This window comes from Oncorhynchus kisutch, linkage group LG7, assembly GCF_002021735.2.
Source record: "Oncorhynchus kisutch isolate 150728-3 linkage group LG7, Okis_V2, whole genome shotgun sequence".
NCBI lineage: Eukaryota > Metazoa > Chordata > Actinopteri > Salmoniformes > Salmonidae > Oncorhynchus > Oncorhynchus kisutch.
The window spans coordinates 36,214,780-36,234,827 of record NC_034180.2 but is presented as its reverse complement, the minus strand read 5'-3'; the positions used below and the strand labels follow the sequence as shown (position 1 = coordinate 36,234,827).

General features: G+C 42.8%; 1 protein-coding gene across 2 annotated transcripts; it reads right to left on the bottom strand.

Moving 5' to 3' along the window:
* Nucleotides 1–14,459: 14,459 nt before the first annotated feature.
* On the bottom strand, nt 14,460–18,135 carry LOC109894566 (protein L-Myc-1b-like). Of its 2 annotated transcripts, none has more exons than XM_020488148.2 (3): nt 17,855–18,135; nt 16,572–17,206; nt 14,460–15,844 (listed from the first exon to the last, which is right to left on the bottom strand). In XM_020488148.2, exons 2-3 carry the CDS (start codon nt 17,158–17,160, stop codon nt 15,258–15,260), a joined length of 1,176 nt encoding a protein of 391 aa, XP_020343737.1. In that variant the 5' UTR covers nt 17,161–17,206; nt 17,855–18,135; the 3' UTR covers nt 14,460–15,257. The 2 variants fall into 2 exon arrangements, with proteins under 2 accessions (XP_020343737.1, XP_020343739.1); XM_020488150.2 differs by having other exon boundaries at nt 14,460–15,841; nt 17,855–18,133.
* Between the last annotated feature and the right edge of the window lie 1,913 nt (nt 18,136–20,048).

Sequence of the window (20,048 nt, the reverse complement as noted above, 5' to 3'; positions counted from 1 at the left end):
GTGTGTCTGTCTTCGATAATTAAGCGCAATGGGTGACTGACTGTAGGCTGCTAGTGTCATTACAGACATGATAACTAACAGATGGACCCTCTTCTAAATGCATTATGAAAGCCTTATCTAGTAGCCCTTATATTTTATAACAAACTTTTTAAAAACGAAGGAACTGGTTTCTTATTTGGTGTAAATGTCAATGATAATTGCCACATGACAGGAGATACAGTACATTCAGTTAACGAATTGATAGGTAGGCTAACAGATACATATAAAACATTGAACATGGATGAACATTTGGCAAACTCCCCCACAATACAGACTGAGATGTGCATGACGCCTCTGAACATGTTACTTTAGGCCTATTGAAATTGCGTTCCAATGTATGCGTTTATCAGTACCCAAATCTGCCATTTTCAAGTCGTATACGGGTACGAGTGTAAATGGCTACAACCCTCAGAGATCACGAAAGCGGAGGCTTGTTCTCCACTTTAAATGTAGCTAATTGTGATTGTTAGGTAAATAAACTGCCTGTCTCGAACCTATGGTTGCCCAGCCCTCACACAGGGGCTACTCCCCTTGGGTGCTTAGTAGCATTGTCCTTTTCACTGTTTAATGGGCGGGGAAATGGTGCCACTGGATCATTGGTCCCCTCTGGGTTTTATGATGATTTCTTATTGCCTTTCTTCCGAACCCCTGCAGCTCTCTGATCTGATAGAATTACAGCAGCAATTGCTTAGCAACCATGGGACCCCTCAAATTGGAAGCTGATTGGCTGCCGTGTTCCATGCTCCGTATTTAGCCTGATAAACGACGTTACAGAGGCAGACGCCCCAGGAAAATAAGATATAGGTGTCGCTTTTACTTTGAAGATCACGCATGGAAAATCATATCCGCCTTGGTTATATGGTTTTACCCCAACAGAAGCAGTTACTGTAAAATCTGTTACTTGTGACTGGAATAGATATTACACAGACATCCTGTAAAAGGCTTAATCAAGACACAAATTGATAAATGGGTTACCAGATGCACTTAGATCTTATTCATGTGTTTCTGTTAAATGAGATGTAACAGAGATGGTTACCTAACATACTCTGGTACATAAATCCTTGTAATGGTTTGCCAAAAACATTTCCCCATGACAAATTACAAATCTAATCTATACAATATGCGTTTGTTACATTTTCTATCCTTTCTGTGTGAGCAGTAGCAGGATAATATGACATGCTGTGAGCTGTGACCATCACCTCCAGGCTGTCTGGGGAATAGACACAGAGGGCACTTTGTTGATCAACTCAGACATTTACAGGCTGGGGTGGAGTTTACAATCCTGTTGGAAAGCATTTGTGGCATTGAAAAGGATAGGACCACTATAGAATAATTAGAGCTTTTGATCTAATTTGTGTTGAACAAATGAGAAACTTGACATAATTCCTTCATTGCAAAAAGTATCTGTTTACCATTTAATAAAAATGTTATGCTCTTTGAATTCTAAATATTATAGTTTTTGGTCTTGCCATTTAATAAATTACTATAAGGACAATGGACATAATACAGATCCTAGCCATTATGTTCAGGAATATTACCATAACATTAAACCAGATGTAATTATGACTAATAGACAGGTTGGGTGTGTAGCAACAAAACCGACATGTGCGCAACTATGGGGCTGGCTTAGATTGTTGACAACATGTAAACAATATTTATCTCCAATGTTTATTGAAACATTAATACATTTGCACAATGAGCACTTGTTGTCTCTCAAATACATCTTTACTGTTGTTGGTTAGCTAGCTAGCTAGTGAATTTGAGCCATATTTGCATAAAGTGACAGTCAAAACACCTCAAAATAGACATGGTATCAAGAACAAGATAAACTGGTCTGAAACGAGACACTTACTATTCCCCACATGGCAGCGTCTTGTCATTGTTGCTAGCTATCTGGCCATCCAGAAGTAACAACAACACAAGGTGTTCCGAGCCACATTAGGGATTCTTCAATAAAATCTTTGTCATTCAACGAGAGATGACTCGTTTTCATTGAGAAATACTGCACCAAACATCTTAGTCAGATGTAAGACTAAGATCTCCTTGGCAAAAAAAACAACATAAAAATGAAGTATAGACTTCTTGAGTTATCGTATACTGAACAAAAATGTAAACGCAACAATTTCAAAGATTTTACTGAGTTACAGTTCATAGAAGGAAATCGGTCAATTTAAATAAATTCATTAGGCCCTACTCTATGGATCTCACATGACTGATCAGGGGTGCAGCCATGGGTGGGCCTTGGAGGGTATATAGGCCCACCCACGTTGGAGCCGGGCCCAGCCAATTAGAATACGTTTTTCCCCACAAAAAGGCGTTATTAAAGACATAAATACTCGAAATAAATACAGAAATACTCTTGAGTTTTTATTTCAGGGGCCTGTTGCACAAAAGTAGAATTAAGACATCCGGGATAAATGACTCAGCTGAGCTCAATGAAGCCAAAACATGTGCGTCCAGGCTTAATTGGTTGCACAAAGACCAAGCCAGGATGAGCAGACACGGATTCATTAAGCCAGGTGAAACCAATCCTGGATAGGTGCGCGCTCACGGCTCACTCAAATAGACCCCGCCACAGATCACAGATTAACTGATTTACCATGGCAACTAGAGCCGCGTACTTTTCCCCGTCGGAAGCACAAATCCTCATGGAGGCATACGAGGAGGTAAAAGATATAATTAAGAAGAAAGGCAACACCGCCACAGTGATAAAGCAAAGAGAAAAAGCGTGGCAAAGTATTGCAGACCGCCTGAATGCGTAAGTAGTGCACAATTACACACTCACCGCTCCGCTGAAACATCACAATTACAATTCAAATATTTAATTCACATCTCCAAAAATGCAGTTGTACTGTAATTATGAAACGGTTCGTTTTTTATTGAAATGCACTGCAGATATGAGTGAAATTGTGTAAAGTAACTCCATCACACTGTATAAAGCTATGATAAATTTTTTGATATTGTCCATTGACGAACACTCTGCATTGCCAGTGATGTGCATTGATTGGTGTAATATTCCTCATCTTATGATTTCAGATGGTCTGCAATGCTGACTGTGTGATCAGCAATGTTGTGGCAAAATGGCCTGGCTCAGTCCATGACTACAGAATCTTTCGGGCCTCTGAAATCTATCAGTGCCTATCACAAGGTAAGCCACACAACCCCTATTTATAACCATCATGGCTGTGTCAAGAATATCACTGTGTTTATGAGGTAGTAATGATGAGATTTTGTGTTGACAGGTGAATTCTCTGGGTTGTTGCTGGGAGACAGGGGGTATGGCTGCCAGCCTTTTCTCCTGACACCTTTCACAGACCCCCAGGAAGCACAGCAGGCCTACAACCATGCCCATGCCAGGACCAGGGCCAGAGTTGAAATTACCTTTGGCCTCCTGAAGGCACGCTTTCACTGCCTTCACAAATTAAGGGTCAGCCCTGTTAGGGCATGTGATATTACTGTGGCTTGTGCTGTCCTCCACAATGTGGCCTGCCTGAGGAAGGAGAGGGCCCCCAGAGTGCCACCAGCCATGGACTGGGACAATCCGGCAATCTTCCCTGATGACGACAGTGGTCGGCTGCTGAGGGACCAATATGTGTTGAATTATTTTAGTTAGTATGTGTGCTTTCAATTTTGGTTAAATATGTCCTGCGGTGGCAGAGGAATTTGTTTTTTTTGGGGGTTCGTTTTTTGACGAATTTGGCCTCTTATGATGTTTGTGCGGTATACTGTGTGTAATACAAGGCTGCAGGGAGGCTACTGCATCCATTCATTTGTCTGTTCAGTTGATGTGTATGGATTTGTCCTGCATTTATTTTAGTGTGCAGACATGCAGGGTGTGTTATATACAGACCTTTGAATGTGTATGTATCATTTTGTATAATATGCTTGGATTCTGTGCTTTCCATCTTGTAGAGTCACTGTGACTTCAGTTTCGAAAGGAGCTGATGGTTTACCTGCTTTGTTTTGTCCTTATTCAATAAAGGAACATAATGTTACACATTGTGTTTTTATATTCATATGGAATGTGTATTTGTTTATATGACAGAGTACTAGGGCCACACTGAAGAAAAAGGATAAAGTCATAAATTTATGAGGCTGGTTCTTTCTGCAGAAAAGCTACATATTGTTTTGATACTTATGACAATGTGATACTTAATATTCTGGCACATCAGCATGTCTTTGTTTATGAAACCATACTGAAGTACAATTTCACGAAATGCCCCACATCTGTCATTTTAACAACTGTCCTCCTTTAAAACAACTGGTTACAATATTATGACTTGTGTTTTTTTCCCCTCTGTGGCCCTAATATTCTATCATTTTATATATAGCCTTATAGTCTATGGGAAACTGTAAATTATCTAATGATAGCAACATCATCTAAAAATCATTTTTTATCCAAAATCATTGAAATTAATGATCACAAACGTTTAAATAATAACAGTGGGTCTAGTTATATGTGATAACAATGTATAGTGAGCAGTGAAATAACTATTGGTTTCCATTTGTGGTGACTGCTGACTGACATTAGGGATGAGATTAAATAGATCCTGGAATTTAGCCTGGTCTGGAGCAGGCTAGCTCCACAGAATAAATCTCCATGGTAATTTATACCATAACATATCCTCCTGCCCCCTATCCATCTTTAGTGCAACCGGATTACGGATCAATTGAGCCAGGATCACCAAGATATCCTGGCTTAATCCCTTATCCTAGTTTTGTGCAACAGGCCCCAGCTCATGAAACATGAGACCAACACTTTACATGTTGCATAAATATTTTTGTTCAGTGTAGCTTCATTATGACACTTTTGAGGAAGTGTATACTGGCTACAGCGTCTCAAAATGGACAAACAGTACTATTGCCCTGTTCTCTAATTTTTTTAAGCGACTGTCTTTTAAGGGAGTATACGAGCACATTCGTTAGGCTAGGCGCCATGGCGCTGCATGGTCAATCTGTCGTCTGCATTGGCCGTGTACCATTTAAGGTGTTACTGCCTCTGCAGAAGTCAGGGCATTCATACTTGTTGTGAAGGAAGTTGTCAAGGAAATGAGTTTGTGTTTATACAGGACCTCCCGCCCCTACCTACCATCAACCAATCATGTCAATGCAGAGCTATATAGAGCCCTCCGCATTGTTACAAAATTTGGGAGGTCATAGCTCCGTACAGCGCTCAGTTTGACCTCTGCATGCCCCCAGAGGCTCCGCAGTGGCGTCGCACCCTCCATATGGAGCCTCCGACCACATTTCGGATCAAGCATAAATTGGCTTTTAACTCCTCTGTAGCTTTCAAAAAATTCAATAGAGTATTTCATTTCAGAGAGGGGGAACTTCATTAGCAAAGCTTAATTTTTACAGCCTGTTTGACATCGTTGATGGTGTTTGTGTGCCCTTGTAGCAACTTTAATGATTTAAAACAAGACTTAATACAGGACTCTTTTTTTGGGGAGACATTCACGTTTTATTATTATTATCCCCGCTAGAGGGCAGCATTGTACAAGTCAAATTTCTTTCCCCAGTTTGGGATAATTTGTTACAAAATGTCCAGAAACACAGGATGTGAAAGAACAATAGGGGAATTTTGAAGAAGTACATCTAAAATTACTTTAACCTGCGAATTTATGGTTTAGAATTACATATGATTACATCACATGCAATGCTTTCTGGTGTCTTCTGCAAACGACGGTGCCATAAAAATTATTTACAGCCTTTTAGTGTATCATGTAGCAGTAAGAACTGAAAAATACAGAATTTTGGCTCTGTTGTCCTAAATTTGAATCATGACACATTCATTTTGAGACCCTGAAAACATTATACAATTTTTAATAATGTGGCTCCAAGACAAATTCCTTATGATTCATTTTGCCCATATAAAATTAGGATTTTCAGAGGGATGATGATCTGTGATAGTTTTTACTGGTTTTCTGAAGCTAGAGAGTGAGAAACCCTATCCACTGTGTCCGATAGGCTACAGGAGAGTATCTATTTTAGAGTCAAGCCTAGTCTTTGTGATCTCTAAACAAGCTCACAGCCCTCTGGTGGTGTAGGGGTTAACGGGATGAGGAGGCAGTTGAAAGCAAGTCTTCTTAATACCTACAGCAGGAAGCTCCTCCCCCTGTTGTGGCGGGAAATGCTGGTGTGAGAGAGAGAGCGAGAGAGACAGAGACATGTAAACATATGTTTCCCATGCCAATAAAGCCTTTTTAATTGAATTGAAGAGAGAGAGAACTGCAGTGGCTGAACCTAAAAAGGAGCGTATCTACTACTACTCTACCTGCTTCCACCGGGTTGCCCTGGCAACATGCCAGAAGCAAGCACCTAGGAGGAAGGGGAAGAGAAAGAGATAGCTTTTACAGCCCCGGCCCCACACCCTCCCTGTTTTGGCGCGAGACGGATAGAGAGATAATGCTATGTCATAGCAGTAGATGGGCGGGGACTAAGCAGGCATGAGTGTAGGGGAAGAACAAAGAGGGTAGAATAGAGACACACACACATCTCTGAGGGTAGGAGCCAAATTACTATCTTAACGGTAATCAATCTCCAAAATAACTGCCCAGGTCTGTCTATTCATCCATTGAACCCGCCCCCTCCATACACACATAAACACGCACCTTTTCCATGTTTATATAGCCATGTATTAACAGTGGACTCAGACTCAAAAAGTGTTGAAAATCCACTTTCAGAGAGGCCATTCTATGGAACACAGACTAGTCCAGAGACACCACCACAGTCAGGAGAGAGAAGGCCCTCAAAGCAGAGACCACAGTCCAGCCATTCCCTACACGTTCTGCCTCGAAAGGGGCCCTATACAAAATCAGGAAGCGTGAGCTGCCTCTTTGTTCCCACTTCCCAGAGCTAGAACCACAACCTATGCAGTCTGCAACTCTCTGACAGACAGAGAGGTGAAAGGAGGGCATTGATTATTACATAACCAGGCGATGTGCTGTAATGTTACTGCTGTAGTGGTCAGGCTGATTCTACAGCACCAAACACATTCAGCTGCTGTTAGAAGAAAAGACTGGTGACTGTTGTCCATGGAGGCAGAACAGACAGAGACTGGTGACTGTTGTCCATGGAGGCAGGACAGACAGAGACTGGTGACTGTTGTCCATGGAGGCAGGACAGACAGAGACTGGTTACTGTTGTCCATGGAGGCAGGACAGACAGAGACTGGTTACTGTTGTCCATGGAGGCAGGACAGACAGAGACTGGGAGCACAATGATCTAAATGCTTTATGTTTAAAAATCTGGTATTCCCCATGGGCTCACCCACTTGTTCTCTCAATTAAATTGCAATTCAAAGGGTAGTATTGGCATGGGAAACATATGTTTATATTGTTGTCTCTCCAGTACAATCTACTGTAGCCCCCCCCCCCCCTTCTTTCTCTATTTCCATCCGTGTGGTAATTAGCCATTGTTTGCATGGTGGTGGTGGGGTGGAGAGAGAAACTGATTAGTGAGGGTTTGGCTGTCGCTTCATAAGGGACAAAGAACAGGGAGAGAACCAAACAGAGCCTCTGTGACAACTATGGGGTCTGCAGGGGATTAAAGGGGGTGGGGGAGGGGTTAATACCCCTCTGAGTAGCTTGAGGGTATGCAGGGGGAGGGAGATCTTCAATGGGACGAGATTCAAAAGATGCAGCAAGTGTCCCGACTACAACTGATGCAACTTTATACTGTGAAGCGCTGCGGAGCCGAACAAAGGAACATCTGCTTACTGACAAAGCATTCAGACACAGCAATGGCTCTCAGCTGGGACGCAATGGCTTCAGATTGGTTTCAAAACTAGCAACAGGTTAAGAATTTAGAAAATATGAGAGAAAAGAACATGAGTTAGGTCAGATTTATGGCAGACGTTGAGTTAACATATAAACTATATTTAACTGTTGTCAAAAACGTCATATGCACATCATATTACACATAGGTACTTGTTGAAGAGGTTTACACTATTTTGCACATTGTAGTTCCAATTAGTGGTATGGGAGAGTACAGTGTGCAATCCTTTCTGTTTCAAAATACAAACCACAGCCCTAGAGATCAGTCTTTCACAGTTCACTTGCACATGCACAAGAACACACTACACACACTCTACATTCTGTATGCAACGTTGCCAGGGTGAGGGTAATAGACCAGCTGTAAGAGCTGACGCCCGTTCCTCCTCTCCTGTAGCCCTGATCAACCAGCTCCATGGTTACATCACATGCTAAACCTACTGCTACATCACTGATAGGACAACCTACAGTAGGCCTACTCCTCCGTCTTCCAACAATGCTACTGTGCTTACATTCATTTACATTTATCCCACCGCCATACCTTGCCCTTTAAATATGGAACTAGGCGGGACATTTGATCTTTGACCCCGTATTGTCAGACTGGTCTCAGGCTACAGCTCCCTGGTTCAGAGTGGTTCTAGGTTCTACTAGGCCTGGGCTAGGTAGTGCTGCGCTCATTGTCCAGGTCAGGGGACCTTATGACGAGTTCATTATTCTCAGCGATGGGGTCTGTCTGGGGCCAGATGGCCGTGGTGTTTAGACTAACGGGATTAGGATTATCTCCATATTAGACAGGCGAGCTGAGAGGCCAGCTCCCCACCATCACAGGACTGCTGCTTCACAAATAACATCCCCAGTCACTACCAAGTCATTACTCTACAATGGGCATCTACACTATTTCCTCTATTAAGATTTGCCAAGAACAGTCAGAGCTTGATATTGTAATTTCACTGCATAAAGGGTGAAATTCCTACTCTTCTGTGAACCCATTACTGTTTATTTTGTATTTAAATAGAACAAGATGATAGAGTTGCAAAGCTCAAATGCAGAACATGCATGTATGTCACAAATTAGCAAGGGCCAGATGTAGAGAGACAGCGTGTTCCGACTGAATCATTCCTGTTATGTAACTTTGGTCTTGGGATGAGACAGAGTGAGAGAGAAACAGAAAGGGGCTGATGATTCTGGCCTATCACAGAGGACTAGAAACACAGAAATATGGACCTGAGGAAAGGGCTGGAGTCTAGGAAGAACCTGTTGGTGAGAGAAAGATAGAGGGACTGGGAGACATGGAGATGGGAATAGAGATGGAGAAACGAACAGACGGTGAGACGAAGTGATAAATAAAGCTAGAGAGAGTGACAGTGTGTGTTTGTGTGTGTGCATGTGAGTGTGTCCATATCCATTTTATACCCTGATGAAGACATCTTGTCTGTCGAAACATTGGTTATTATGTTATTAAATTATTGCATCTGAGCTCCTAGTTTGCGGCTCTCCTTTTTATTTTCAAGTGTGTCCATGTAAAACAGGCAAAATCTCCTCTTCTCTCTCCCTTGACTGCAATCGCAGTCACTTAAAAATCAAATTTGGGAAAAGGTGTGTTCTAAAAAGTGTTGATGTTAAGTAATACCTAGGCAGTCATTCAAAATAAGAATTTGTTCTCAACTGACTTGCCTAGTTAAATAAAGTTTTTTTTTAAATTACAAAAAAGAAATTAAAATTAAAAACTACAGAAATGAAAGTAGGTCCACCCAGCAATATTCTCTCCATTCTCCAGCTGAACTTCTATTATTTTATTGCTATTTTACTGGAAAGAAACTGCAAAACACAATGTCCCAGAAGACCTCCAATCTTACATTCAAAGTAGACATAAGTTAAAGCATAAGGGAGAGGCAGTCAAATGTGTGATTGCAGCACCGTAAAGACAATATAATCAAAAGACCAAAGAAAGCCGCATGTTTAACAACATCTGGGTCAGATGGGCTCCGACCTGATAAGGAACCGTTTCAACAAGATCTATTGTGCTTTTAGTCGACTTCCTCTCTGAATCACTATGTAAAGACACTATGTAAACTCTGCATAACCAAACCAGTGAGAAGAATACAGGGGAATATAATGACTTAACATGGCAGAAAAAACATTGCCCAATATCTCTCTGTGTTAAAGTGCAAAGGTATGGAATGTCTCACGACAGCTGAGGGATGTTACGAAACTTTCATCGACAAGAACAGAGATGCAGTTGTTCAGATATTGCTCAATGTTTACTGCTCAATGTTTACTGAGGTGTGTTGCAATCGTCACACAACCTTTTCTGGCTCCGGAAGTACTTTATATTATTTGCATTTATGCTGGTGGATAACCTGGCAGCATTCCTCATAGAGCTGTTCTCTGTGCTGTTCTGTGAGGAGGTTGGGCTAACGTTTATGCACTGGGTTAGCCAGACTGATTATTGTTCAGCTCAGTGATGAGGGAATCTATCTATTTGAGTAATCAATTGTGTGAAAATGAACCGTAACACACACGTGTGCACGCACATATACACACAGAGTAGCACATCATAGAGGACTGTTTGCTACCCTAGAACACTATCCTGCAGCCTAGTGCACACCCACACACACTTATCTGTTCTCTCTCTGAGCTGGAATACTATTGGCCCATTGACAAAAGAGCAGATACACAGACGCTCTGCTCTCCCATTGTCTCCTCTCTGATATCAGGCCACTGACCCTTGCCCTGGTCATCCTGTTAACCACAATTATCAAATTATCCACACAGTAAATTATCCCCAGCCATTCAATCAACCACTAAGATCATCAAGTCAGCCCTCCTAGTCATTACCTATTGTATGTGAGCTGATTTGCTGAGAAGACCTCTATTCTTGATTTAAACAGGCATCGATGGCACAAGGTCAAAGTGTTTATGTCGACTAAAGTGGATGTGTTGGTGGTGCTGATTAGCAGTGTAGTGGAAGGAGAAGTGAAGGAGAACCAGCGTGTATCGACTTACGTGGATTACATATTTGTGGAGAGAAATGGAGAGAAAAAAAGTCCAGGAGAGGAGTATGACGGTGTAATGAGGATACTTGCTTGTGTAGGGAGATTTCAACAGGGGAGAGGAATAACAAAGTGTTCTGAGGAGAGGATCTATAAATCAGGAAGATCAGAGTTCCCTGTACCACCAACTGACCGAATCATCACCCTGATCAGACATACACTGTGGTCTGACCACCACTAGAGCTCACTTAGGCTGCGTTTAAACAGGCAGCACAATTCAGATCTGATCTACTTGGCCTTTTGTCCAATCAGATCAGAGAGGAAGAAGATCTGTGATTGCTCAAATTATCAATTATTGGGGAATACACACAGATTCAGGATGCACAGGCCTCCATGACACACACAGTACATGATATGCCCACAGACAATGACTTCACACCACCAGACACATGCAAGACAACCGGCATGCATGCAGTTAAGAGTCGGGTTGTAATAGGGATAACTGTAGAACACGTGTGAGAATGAAATATTTGATCTTTAACACACACCAGGCCACCTCAAAAACATGTGTGGAAGTGATCACACATGCAGTATTTCAGAGGTTGCTGTGTGGGCGTGGCTTCAGACCAGAAAAGCCAGTTGGACAAGCCAGTAGAGTTCAACCGTCAGGGGCCCCAACACAACAGAGCAGCTCACGGGACAAACAGATCATCTTACATCACCACTTACTACATGGGAAAGATCCTGACGCTATGGAGGGAGACACTCTTGAGACGTATACTTGACTTTTAACAGTGTTTGCACATGCATTTTCACTCATCGTTATTACTATCATTAGGTACTGCAGAAACAGTTGGAAACCGCCCCCAGTGACTCAGTAAAGACTGTGGGATTAATACTTTGCATATTAGTTGCTTTATGCCTAAATCGCAATTGCATAACCACTAAATAAACACAACTGTAAACAGAAAAGTGGGTTCTATAGAAAAATATATTGCTTTCCCATGAAGTGTAGGGCGGCAGATAGCCTAGCAGTTAAGAGCGTTGGGCCAGTATCCAACGCACTAGGTGTGGTCTGGTAGGATGGCAACAACAAGAAACAATGACAGACATCCAACACACAGAAGCACAGCTTAAACCAGGGATATTTATTTAAAATAAAAGGTTAACAAAGACTGTTCTCAAACTGTAACTGAAAACAAAACACTGTCCTTAACTGAACCTAAAGTTAGACTAATGAAACTAGCTGGGCTGCTACCAAGTTTACCAGCTTCACTTGTAGTCCAGTTACTCCTTCCTGTAGAGCACTCAATGTCCAGGGGGTTCAAACAAATGTCTGTAAAGCTCTCTGTGCTGAACTACTGCAGCACCTTAAATGTCCCAGGTGCGTTGCAGCCTAACGAGGCTGAGTGGTCTCAGGTGTGGGTGTAGCGCTGCAACCTACAATGCTGGTTGGACGTGGCTGACGCTCCAAACAGTGGCTTTCCTCGGTCACATCGCTGGGGGAGCCACAGTGCTTTATTCTTTATGTGTTGTGACAATTATAATCAGGTGAGTTGGCTGAAGATCTTGGACCAGGCTAACTCACAACCGTATGAAATAGAGAATTGCAGCAGCTCTACTCAACACATTTCTATCTGAAATGTTCTGGAACGTTCTACTTCTTTGAGAAAGTCCATATACACAGTGTACAAAACATTAGGAACACCTTCCTAATATTTAGTTGCACCCCGCTTTGCCCTCAGAACACCCTGAATTAGTTGGGGCATGTACTCGACATGGTGTCGAAAGCGTTCCACAGGAATGCTGGCCCATGTTGACTGGATGTCCTTTGGGTGGTGGACCATTCTTGATAACACAGGAAACTCTTGAGCATGAAACCTAGCAGTGTTGCAGTTCTGGACAGACTCGGTCCGGTGCGCCTGTTCAAAGGCACTTAAATATTCTGAATGGCACGTATACACAATCCATGTCTCAAGGCTTAAGAATCCTTTAACTCATCTCCTACCCTTCATCTACACTGATTTTAAGTGGATTTAATAAGTGACATCAATAAGGAATCATAGTTTTCACCTGGTCAGTCAATGAAATGGAAAGAGCAGGTGTTGCTAATATTTTGTACACTGTGTAGAACACATTCACAACAGAATGGGGACAGAAAAAGGATGCCCCTAGGGCTCAATGAATGCAGGTTAACTACCAACCGTCAACAGTGGGACAAAGGGCTGTGTGGTGTGAGACGGTTGAGGGTGTGGCTGACTGGTCTATCAGGCTACAGTGCAATAAAAATCCTAATCCTCAAATTTCCAACATTCACTGTGCTCCTGTTCAGACAGGTTACTGACATCACCAATGGCAACCTGGGTTACTTCACTGAGGAAGAAGCTCACATAGGGTAAAATATTGCTTCAGAATTCTTTGTGGGCCATAGTTAAATCAAGAATCAACGCAACACGCTGTTCCAGCTTGCTATGCTAAGGACAGCTAAGTGCTAATTGGCCTTAGATGCTTAGCTAAGTGTTGCCTCATTCTATGTGTTTCTCAAGCATAATACAACAGAACCAGCTGTGAAATATGGAAGGATGGCACACGACACCTAGCTACACTTTATGGGTGGAAGAACAAAGGACCAGGTGCCAACAGACTCGTCACAAAACATACACAAGCTGGGGGGGGGTTGCTGCCTTGCTATGTTGTCCTAAGTCTCGCTTTATATAGTGGTGTTTGTCCTATATATTATTTTGAATCCCCCATCCCCGCAGGAGGCCTTTTGGTAGGCCAGTGTAAATCAGAATTTTTTCTCGACTTGCCTAGTTAAATTTAAAAAATGTAACCTACAGATGAACTGCACTCTGATTCCCTGCCTAGAAGTGTAGAATATTTATGACCAATTGGAAACTAAAGCAGAGACAGAGCTCCTTTCTTACATCTGCTTCTCCACTTGACCATTTACAGCACCTTTTCCTTTTGCAATCAAGGTTCAAACCGCTCTCTACCATGCATGCATAGGTTGATTAAGAGCAAGGCTTCTCAGTCACTACATACTTGTTTATAATAGGATGACTGAACCCATCTCAGGATAGGAGATCACACAGAGACCCTCGCCACACACCAGGGACTGTTCTAAAGATTGTGCGTAACCTAGTTGAGAGCACATCAAGTGCTCTGCAGGCAGCAGCCACTGCAGAGGGGAGGATCGCCCAAGGGATCACACATTTCGAGGACACACTTCCTTCTAAATTCAGATTCTGCATGCTGCAACCTGGCAAGATGGAAGGTGAGCATGGAAGTTAAAACAAATACTACCTTCAAAGTCAATACATGCACTTTTTCCATAGGGCATGTCTCTACGGTTTAGGGTCCCATAGCATCATCCTATGGGAAACTTTTGACACGGACTGAGAAAATGCTGTTTGACAGGTTATGGAAACTGATGAAGAGAATTTAAAACAGAACACTCTAGCTGCCAAATCAGAATGTTCTGAGACACTTGATCTGTATTGCAGAAGTGAACGCGTGTTTATGCATTCATGAGTCATTATACATTTAATACATTGGATTGTTCTTTCAATAAGAATACACTGCTTCAATTCCCTGTTAACCATGTTGCCATATAATCTGATAGAACCATCAAAAAGGACAAATATCACAATTATACACAAATGTTATCAAAATTTTATGAATACAGAAATCAAATCTCAAACAGAGGAACAAGCAGTCAAAATAGCATCAAAGTGAAATGTAATTAAAGTACAGCAGTGCTACTTTGACATTTATACAAAAAAAATAAAAATAAGCTCCCTGAAGGCTGTTTTAGAGAAGAACATTAATGTCTCCTTAACAGAGCAATATGCTATTATTTACAGAACAATTTGTGCATCAAATAAACCAGCCACGAAGAAAACAAACGATGAGTGACTCACTTTCTGTGTACACAAGGTGTCGCTACTAAACTTCAATCAAAGTGTGCATTGATCATTCATCAAAGAAAGACTTTTACAACCTAGATACACAAGACAAGGCTATAAAATGAACTGACAAGCTACGAGACACTTATGACATTTGGAAGTAAGTTTCATTCTGGTTTAATCACAGCATCCTCTCACCTGTTCCTGTGAAATCTACAAATATCACCATCAATGCACACCAGGAATCAACACCACCACATGTCAACTACCGCCTTGTCATCACTCAATGTGCAAAATGAGAAAACATGACTAACACAGAAATGTCCTTAACGCCAGCCTCCCCACCATTGGTTCACAGGCTGAGATCCACCTAATCCAAAGCATAATGAATGAGGCATTTCGTACGCATCTTTTTTTTGCATGAGGCATTGAGTTTGAGGAAATGTCCTAGCCTTTTGAAAGTGGCAGTTTGCTTAAAGAGAAAAGTCCATGGCTTTTTAGAATGAGGCTATTGATTTATTAAGAGTCCACTGCATAGTTTGTTTCTATCCTAAGGACCGTTTGAGGGTGGCTAGCCTCTGGAGGAGCTGCTGCTGGCGCGCTTTGAGGCGTTTCCTCTCCTGGGCCTGGTGCTTCTCTCTGCTGTGCAGCTGGAGAAGGTACTCTGTCGCCTGGGTCAGGATGGCCACCTTGGGAGTCTTGGCCGACTCTACCAGGCCCGGGATCTCATCCCGCAGTGCCAAGAAGCGGGAGCGAAGGTCGTTCCGCCTCTTCCGCTCCAGGAAGTTGTGGTTCTTTCGGCGGTCAGTGTCCTCAGCGTCAGAGCTCTGGGGGCTGTCTGCAGAGGACCCTTGGGGGGAGATGGAGGCTGGGGAGTCTGGCTGCTGGTGGTGGCTGGAGTCTGGACAGAACCGTTTACACTGTGGTTCCTCATCCTCCTCCTCCGGGTCGCTTTCAGGGGAAGGGGCTGCGTAGTTGTGCTGCTGCTGGTGGACAGACATGTGGAAACGCTGTGGGCAAGGGTCAGCGCGGACAGTGACGGTCACAGCCTTACGGCTTCCCAACAGGCGGGCTCGGCTCTGCTTGCTTTCCACAGTCACCACATCAATCTCATCATCATCATCATCATCATCTGTTACATCAAAAGAAACAACCACACATCATTACACATGCACAGAGGAGTTCCCTCACTTCCATAAAGAGGAGTCTTAAAGCCTCAGACTTCTGACAGGCTGTTAGTGGAGAGAACACTGGAAAATTATCTATTGAAGGATGTGGCAGTACGTGTCCTAAATCGTTTGGGGGAGGTGTTCTGGGGTTAAACTATTAAAGGACAATCTATATTCGCATGAGCAAAGGAGAAGACCTGCTTTAGTTTAGTGTTAATCAAGCTTTGGTCATTCATGTCATGCCAAAATGCTGTATTTTTTAAAGTTATTTCACCAATGCCAATTTCAGCAGGCAGAAAGTTTATCGTCATGCGGCCTGGCGCCACATAACAAATCTCCAAGAACCCCACCTCCCACACTTTGTCATACAATTCTAGGAGGGAAGCTTGGTGCACAAAGCTTGTAGGGAGGTGTTTGTTTTTTTTTTTTACTTGGACTCCTGCATCTGTGAACTAAGCATTTGCAGCAACCGTTTACAAATCTTGGCTGAGGAAAAGAGACATTCTCTGAAAGTGAGAGAGATTATAGTTTGTGCTGGAGATGAGGGCTTAAGTAAAGCTGAATAGTTTGACTCAGCAAATGTCAACGTCCAGCCTAGTGCGGGCGTTCCCCTGGCGGCCTCAGCTTGACGCATTGAGTAGGCAACATCTAGCAGAGGTGAATCTATTTACTACATGGTCAGTTTCTTACCAGAGGAATCGGAGCGAGACTCAGAGCCCGATGATGCCGGTTTCCTACAGCTGATGGCTGGGAAGGTGAGCACAGACGCTGGGTCAACGCATTCTGCCACGGTGCTGGGCAGTGTCGCATCAGGTGGGGTCGGCAGGGTGCACTGCACTTTGCTCACAGTCGCAAAGTTCTGGGGTGCTGGTGGGGAGAGACGAGCCTGCGCTGCAGCTGACAGGCGCTCGTTGACTTTCTCCAAGTGCTGACTGGCTGAGAAACTACTCCACATGCAGTCCTGGATAATAATAGAACTCATGTTCCCAAAAAGCTCCTCGGTGTCAGGTCCCTCGTACTCCTCATCCTGACCCAAGACCTTGGACAGCCAGCCGAACTTGTCTCCCGGGGGAACGTGCATGTTACCACCTAATGTCCTGGTGGGAGACATGGGAGGGGTGGGCAGTAGCTCAAACTTCTTCCATATGTCCTCACTTGGTGCGGTTGACTTGTAGAAGTCCTCCTCTTTGTCAAGGTCATCTAAGAAATAGTGCTGATAGCGGTCGTACTCCATCTCCCAACTGTCACAACGTGATACTCTGGAGTTTATTCCAAGCATAGATGATCACACTCGACTCCGATATTGGAGAAAATCTTCACACAACCTAAAAAAAGCAAAGTAGTGCATCAGTCCTATTCTTTGAAGATTTCTGCTACATTAATAGTAATCTACACATTGTCTTTAAAATACACAAATAATCTTGGCGCATCCAATGCTGCGCCTTTAAACACGGTTATACAATCATCAGTACCATCCAGGTCCTTTAAACATTGTAACAGTGCATTCTAATCTTAGCCTGGTGCCTCCTACAAATTAGACTAAATTAATAATTGATTTCTTCCTGTGGGCGGTGATAATCTGGCCTTGTCTGGACACATGCAGTCTATTACGTAATCTAGTTTTATGCCCCGGGTTAACCTTCTAAATCAATCGAGAAAAACAAGACTCCTTACAGGTAATTGCGTAAATTGGCCAATGCCCACTACCGGTAGCCTAGGTTAACCAATGGGTAGAAACCTCAATGTTTTGTAGGTGTGCTGCTTTGTGCCATATTAATTGCCGAAAGCGCATTGACACAAAACAAAATAGGCTAGTCTACTTCACTGAAATCGGCTATGTTCGCTTTGTCTGGATGTTAAAACGGAACGAAGTAGCAGCCACTAAGTTACACAGATATAAAGTTCCATCTTCTGAGATGTTTGTAGGCCATCGCTTCATGAGGCTAGCTAGATTAGTTGTCTAAAACACTCACCGCTTTATCTAAGGATCACACTGCAATTCCTGGCACTGGAGTCTCTCCGTATCAGCTGGTATACTAGTAGTTGGAACTCCTCGGAGAAAATGGGTAAAAACCGTAAGAGATCACGCCGAACGAAATGTACTTAAACAAAGTATAAGTTCGGTAGCTATTTCTTTTAGCAGGGTGTGTGAAAAAGTGGTTCAATTGATTCCGCCCACAGTCTGATAAATAGTAGCCACACAATGCGTTTTTTCGCGCCAGTGTGAAGACGATAAAGTAGGGAGTAGATATCTGCACTGGCGCTAGATCCGGGTGAACCCCTAGTCTCATTAGCATAAACGGGTACGCCCAGTTAAAGCTACACGCAAAGCCACTACAATTCATAGGACTTGGAGATGCAAATTCCTATGGATGAGATGATGCCTTCTTGTCGATCAAGGAAATTATATTTAGGCTATTCAGTACTGTAATAGTCATTTACTTTTTTTGAAAAACCTACAACTTTTCTTTGCATCCATAATTTATTTTTTTGAGCCATTGATGTGTTCTAAATCATATCGTGGAACAGCTTGAGTCAGTGCCAGATGGGGAGTTCTGAGTGAAGGGCGGCGTGTGTCTTTACACAGCTCCCGGTGTCATTCTTGTTTTATAATCCCCATGATCAATAACCAATATTGGTTATCCTGGGCTGAGGACGGGTGTGGGCTAACCCTGATACCAAATTTGAGTTGGTCCTGCACTCTACCCCACCCACCCAATTTGCCATGCCAGTACGACTCCCACCGATCTACACACTGCAGAGCTTTCTGGTATAATATAGAAGTTTTAAAAAACGACACTCACTGGAAGTCCTGACATTTTAAATGTATCTGATGATGGTTGAATAAAAAAATACCTCTCTCTTTAAAAAAATATCATAATCTATCAAGTACTTTGTGTCCATACCAGATGAAGGGATTATTCAGTTGATTGCCCAAAAATGTGTGAAAAGTGATAAGAAAGGTTTGAATGCGGTGTTGATCACCTTTTTTGCATTCTACAAGACAAGCAATGGGAGGACATTGGGCAGATCCATCACTTGACTAAAGACAATGTAAATAGTTGTGCAGTATATGCAAGGAACATCCATCTATTTGCAAACCATTCACGCAGTGGATATTGGAGAATTCAGATGTGGGGGAGTTGCAAATTTGTGCAGCTGACATCTGTTTGTGATTTGAGACTGTTAAAATGTGGGTCCTTGAGACTGGAGGATGAACAGGAGCTTAGGAACACAAAAGAACCAACCAGAACACAATCAAAAACAACAGAAAGATAGAAAGAATGTTTAAGTCACTTTTCCTATTTTCACTTTATAGGACTCCTCTGTTTGGATTTCAGATTGAAATGCTCGTTACCACCGTGAAGAGATGAGGGAAAGACACAGGAGGATGTTTCAAGCTTCAAATCAAATGTATTTATATAGCCCTTCATACATCAGCTGATATCTCAAAGTGCTGTACAGAAACCCAGCCTAAAACCCCAAACAGCAAGCAATGCAGGTGTAGAAGCACGGTGGCTAGGAAAAACTCCCTAGAAAAGGCCAAAACCTAGGAAGAAACCGAGAGAGGATCCAGGCTATGTGGGGTGGCCAGTCCTCTTCTGGCTGTGCCGGGTGGAGATTATAATAGAACATGGCCAAGATGTTTAAATGTTCATAAATGACCAGCATGGTTGAATAATAATAAGGCAGAACAGTTGAAACTGGAGCAGCAGCACGGCCAGGTGGACTGGGGACAGCAAGGAGTCATCATGTCAGGTAGTCCTGGGGCATGGTCCTAGGGCTCAGGTCCTCCGAGAGAGAGAAAGAAAGAGAGAAGGAGAGAATTAGAGAACGCACACTTAGATTCACACAGGACACCGAATAGGACAGGAGAAGTACTCCAGATATAACAAACTGACCCTAGCCCCCCGACACAAACTACTGCAGCATAAATACTGCTTCCCATGAATTGAATTCTAAAAGTGAATGTAACCACTTCTGAAACATTAGGGGTTTTGTTATTTAGAAGTTAATGTTTAACTACTTCTGAAACATAATCCTCTTTTTAAACCAATTATCAAGTCTTTTAAATATTTTGGTAAAATAGATGCTGCTCTGTGAGCTGCTATGGCTGTGGTAGCAACATACTAGCCTGGGTTCATTTGGCTTCTGATCTGGGGTGCA

Excerpts from the sequence above, each read along its gene's own strand:
- LOC109894566 (XM_020488148.2), bottom strand. The coding sequence starts at position 17,160 with ATGCTTGGAATAAACTCCAGAGTATCACGTTGTGACAGTTGGGAGATG. Across the intron at positions 15,845-16,571 it reads GTCTCGCTCCGATTCCTCTG|ATGATGATGATGATGATGAT; the intron begins GTAAGAAACTGA and ends TTGATGTAACAG.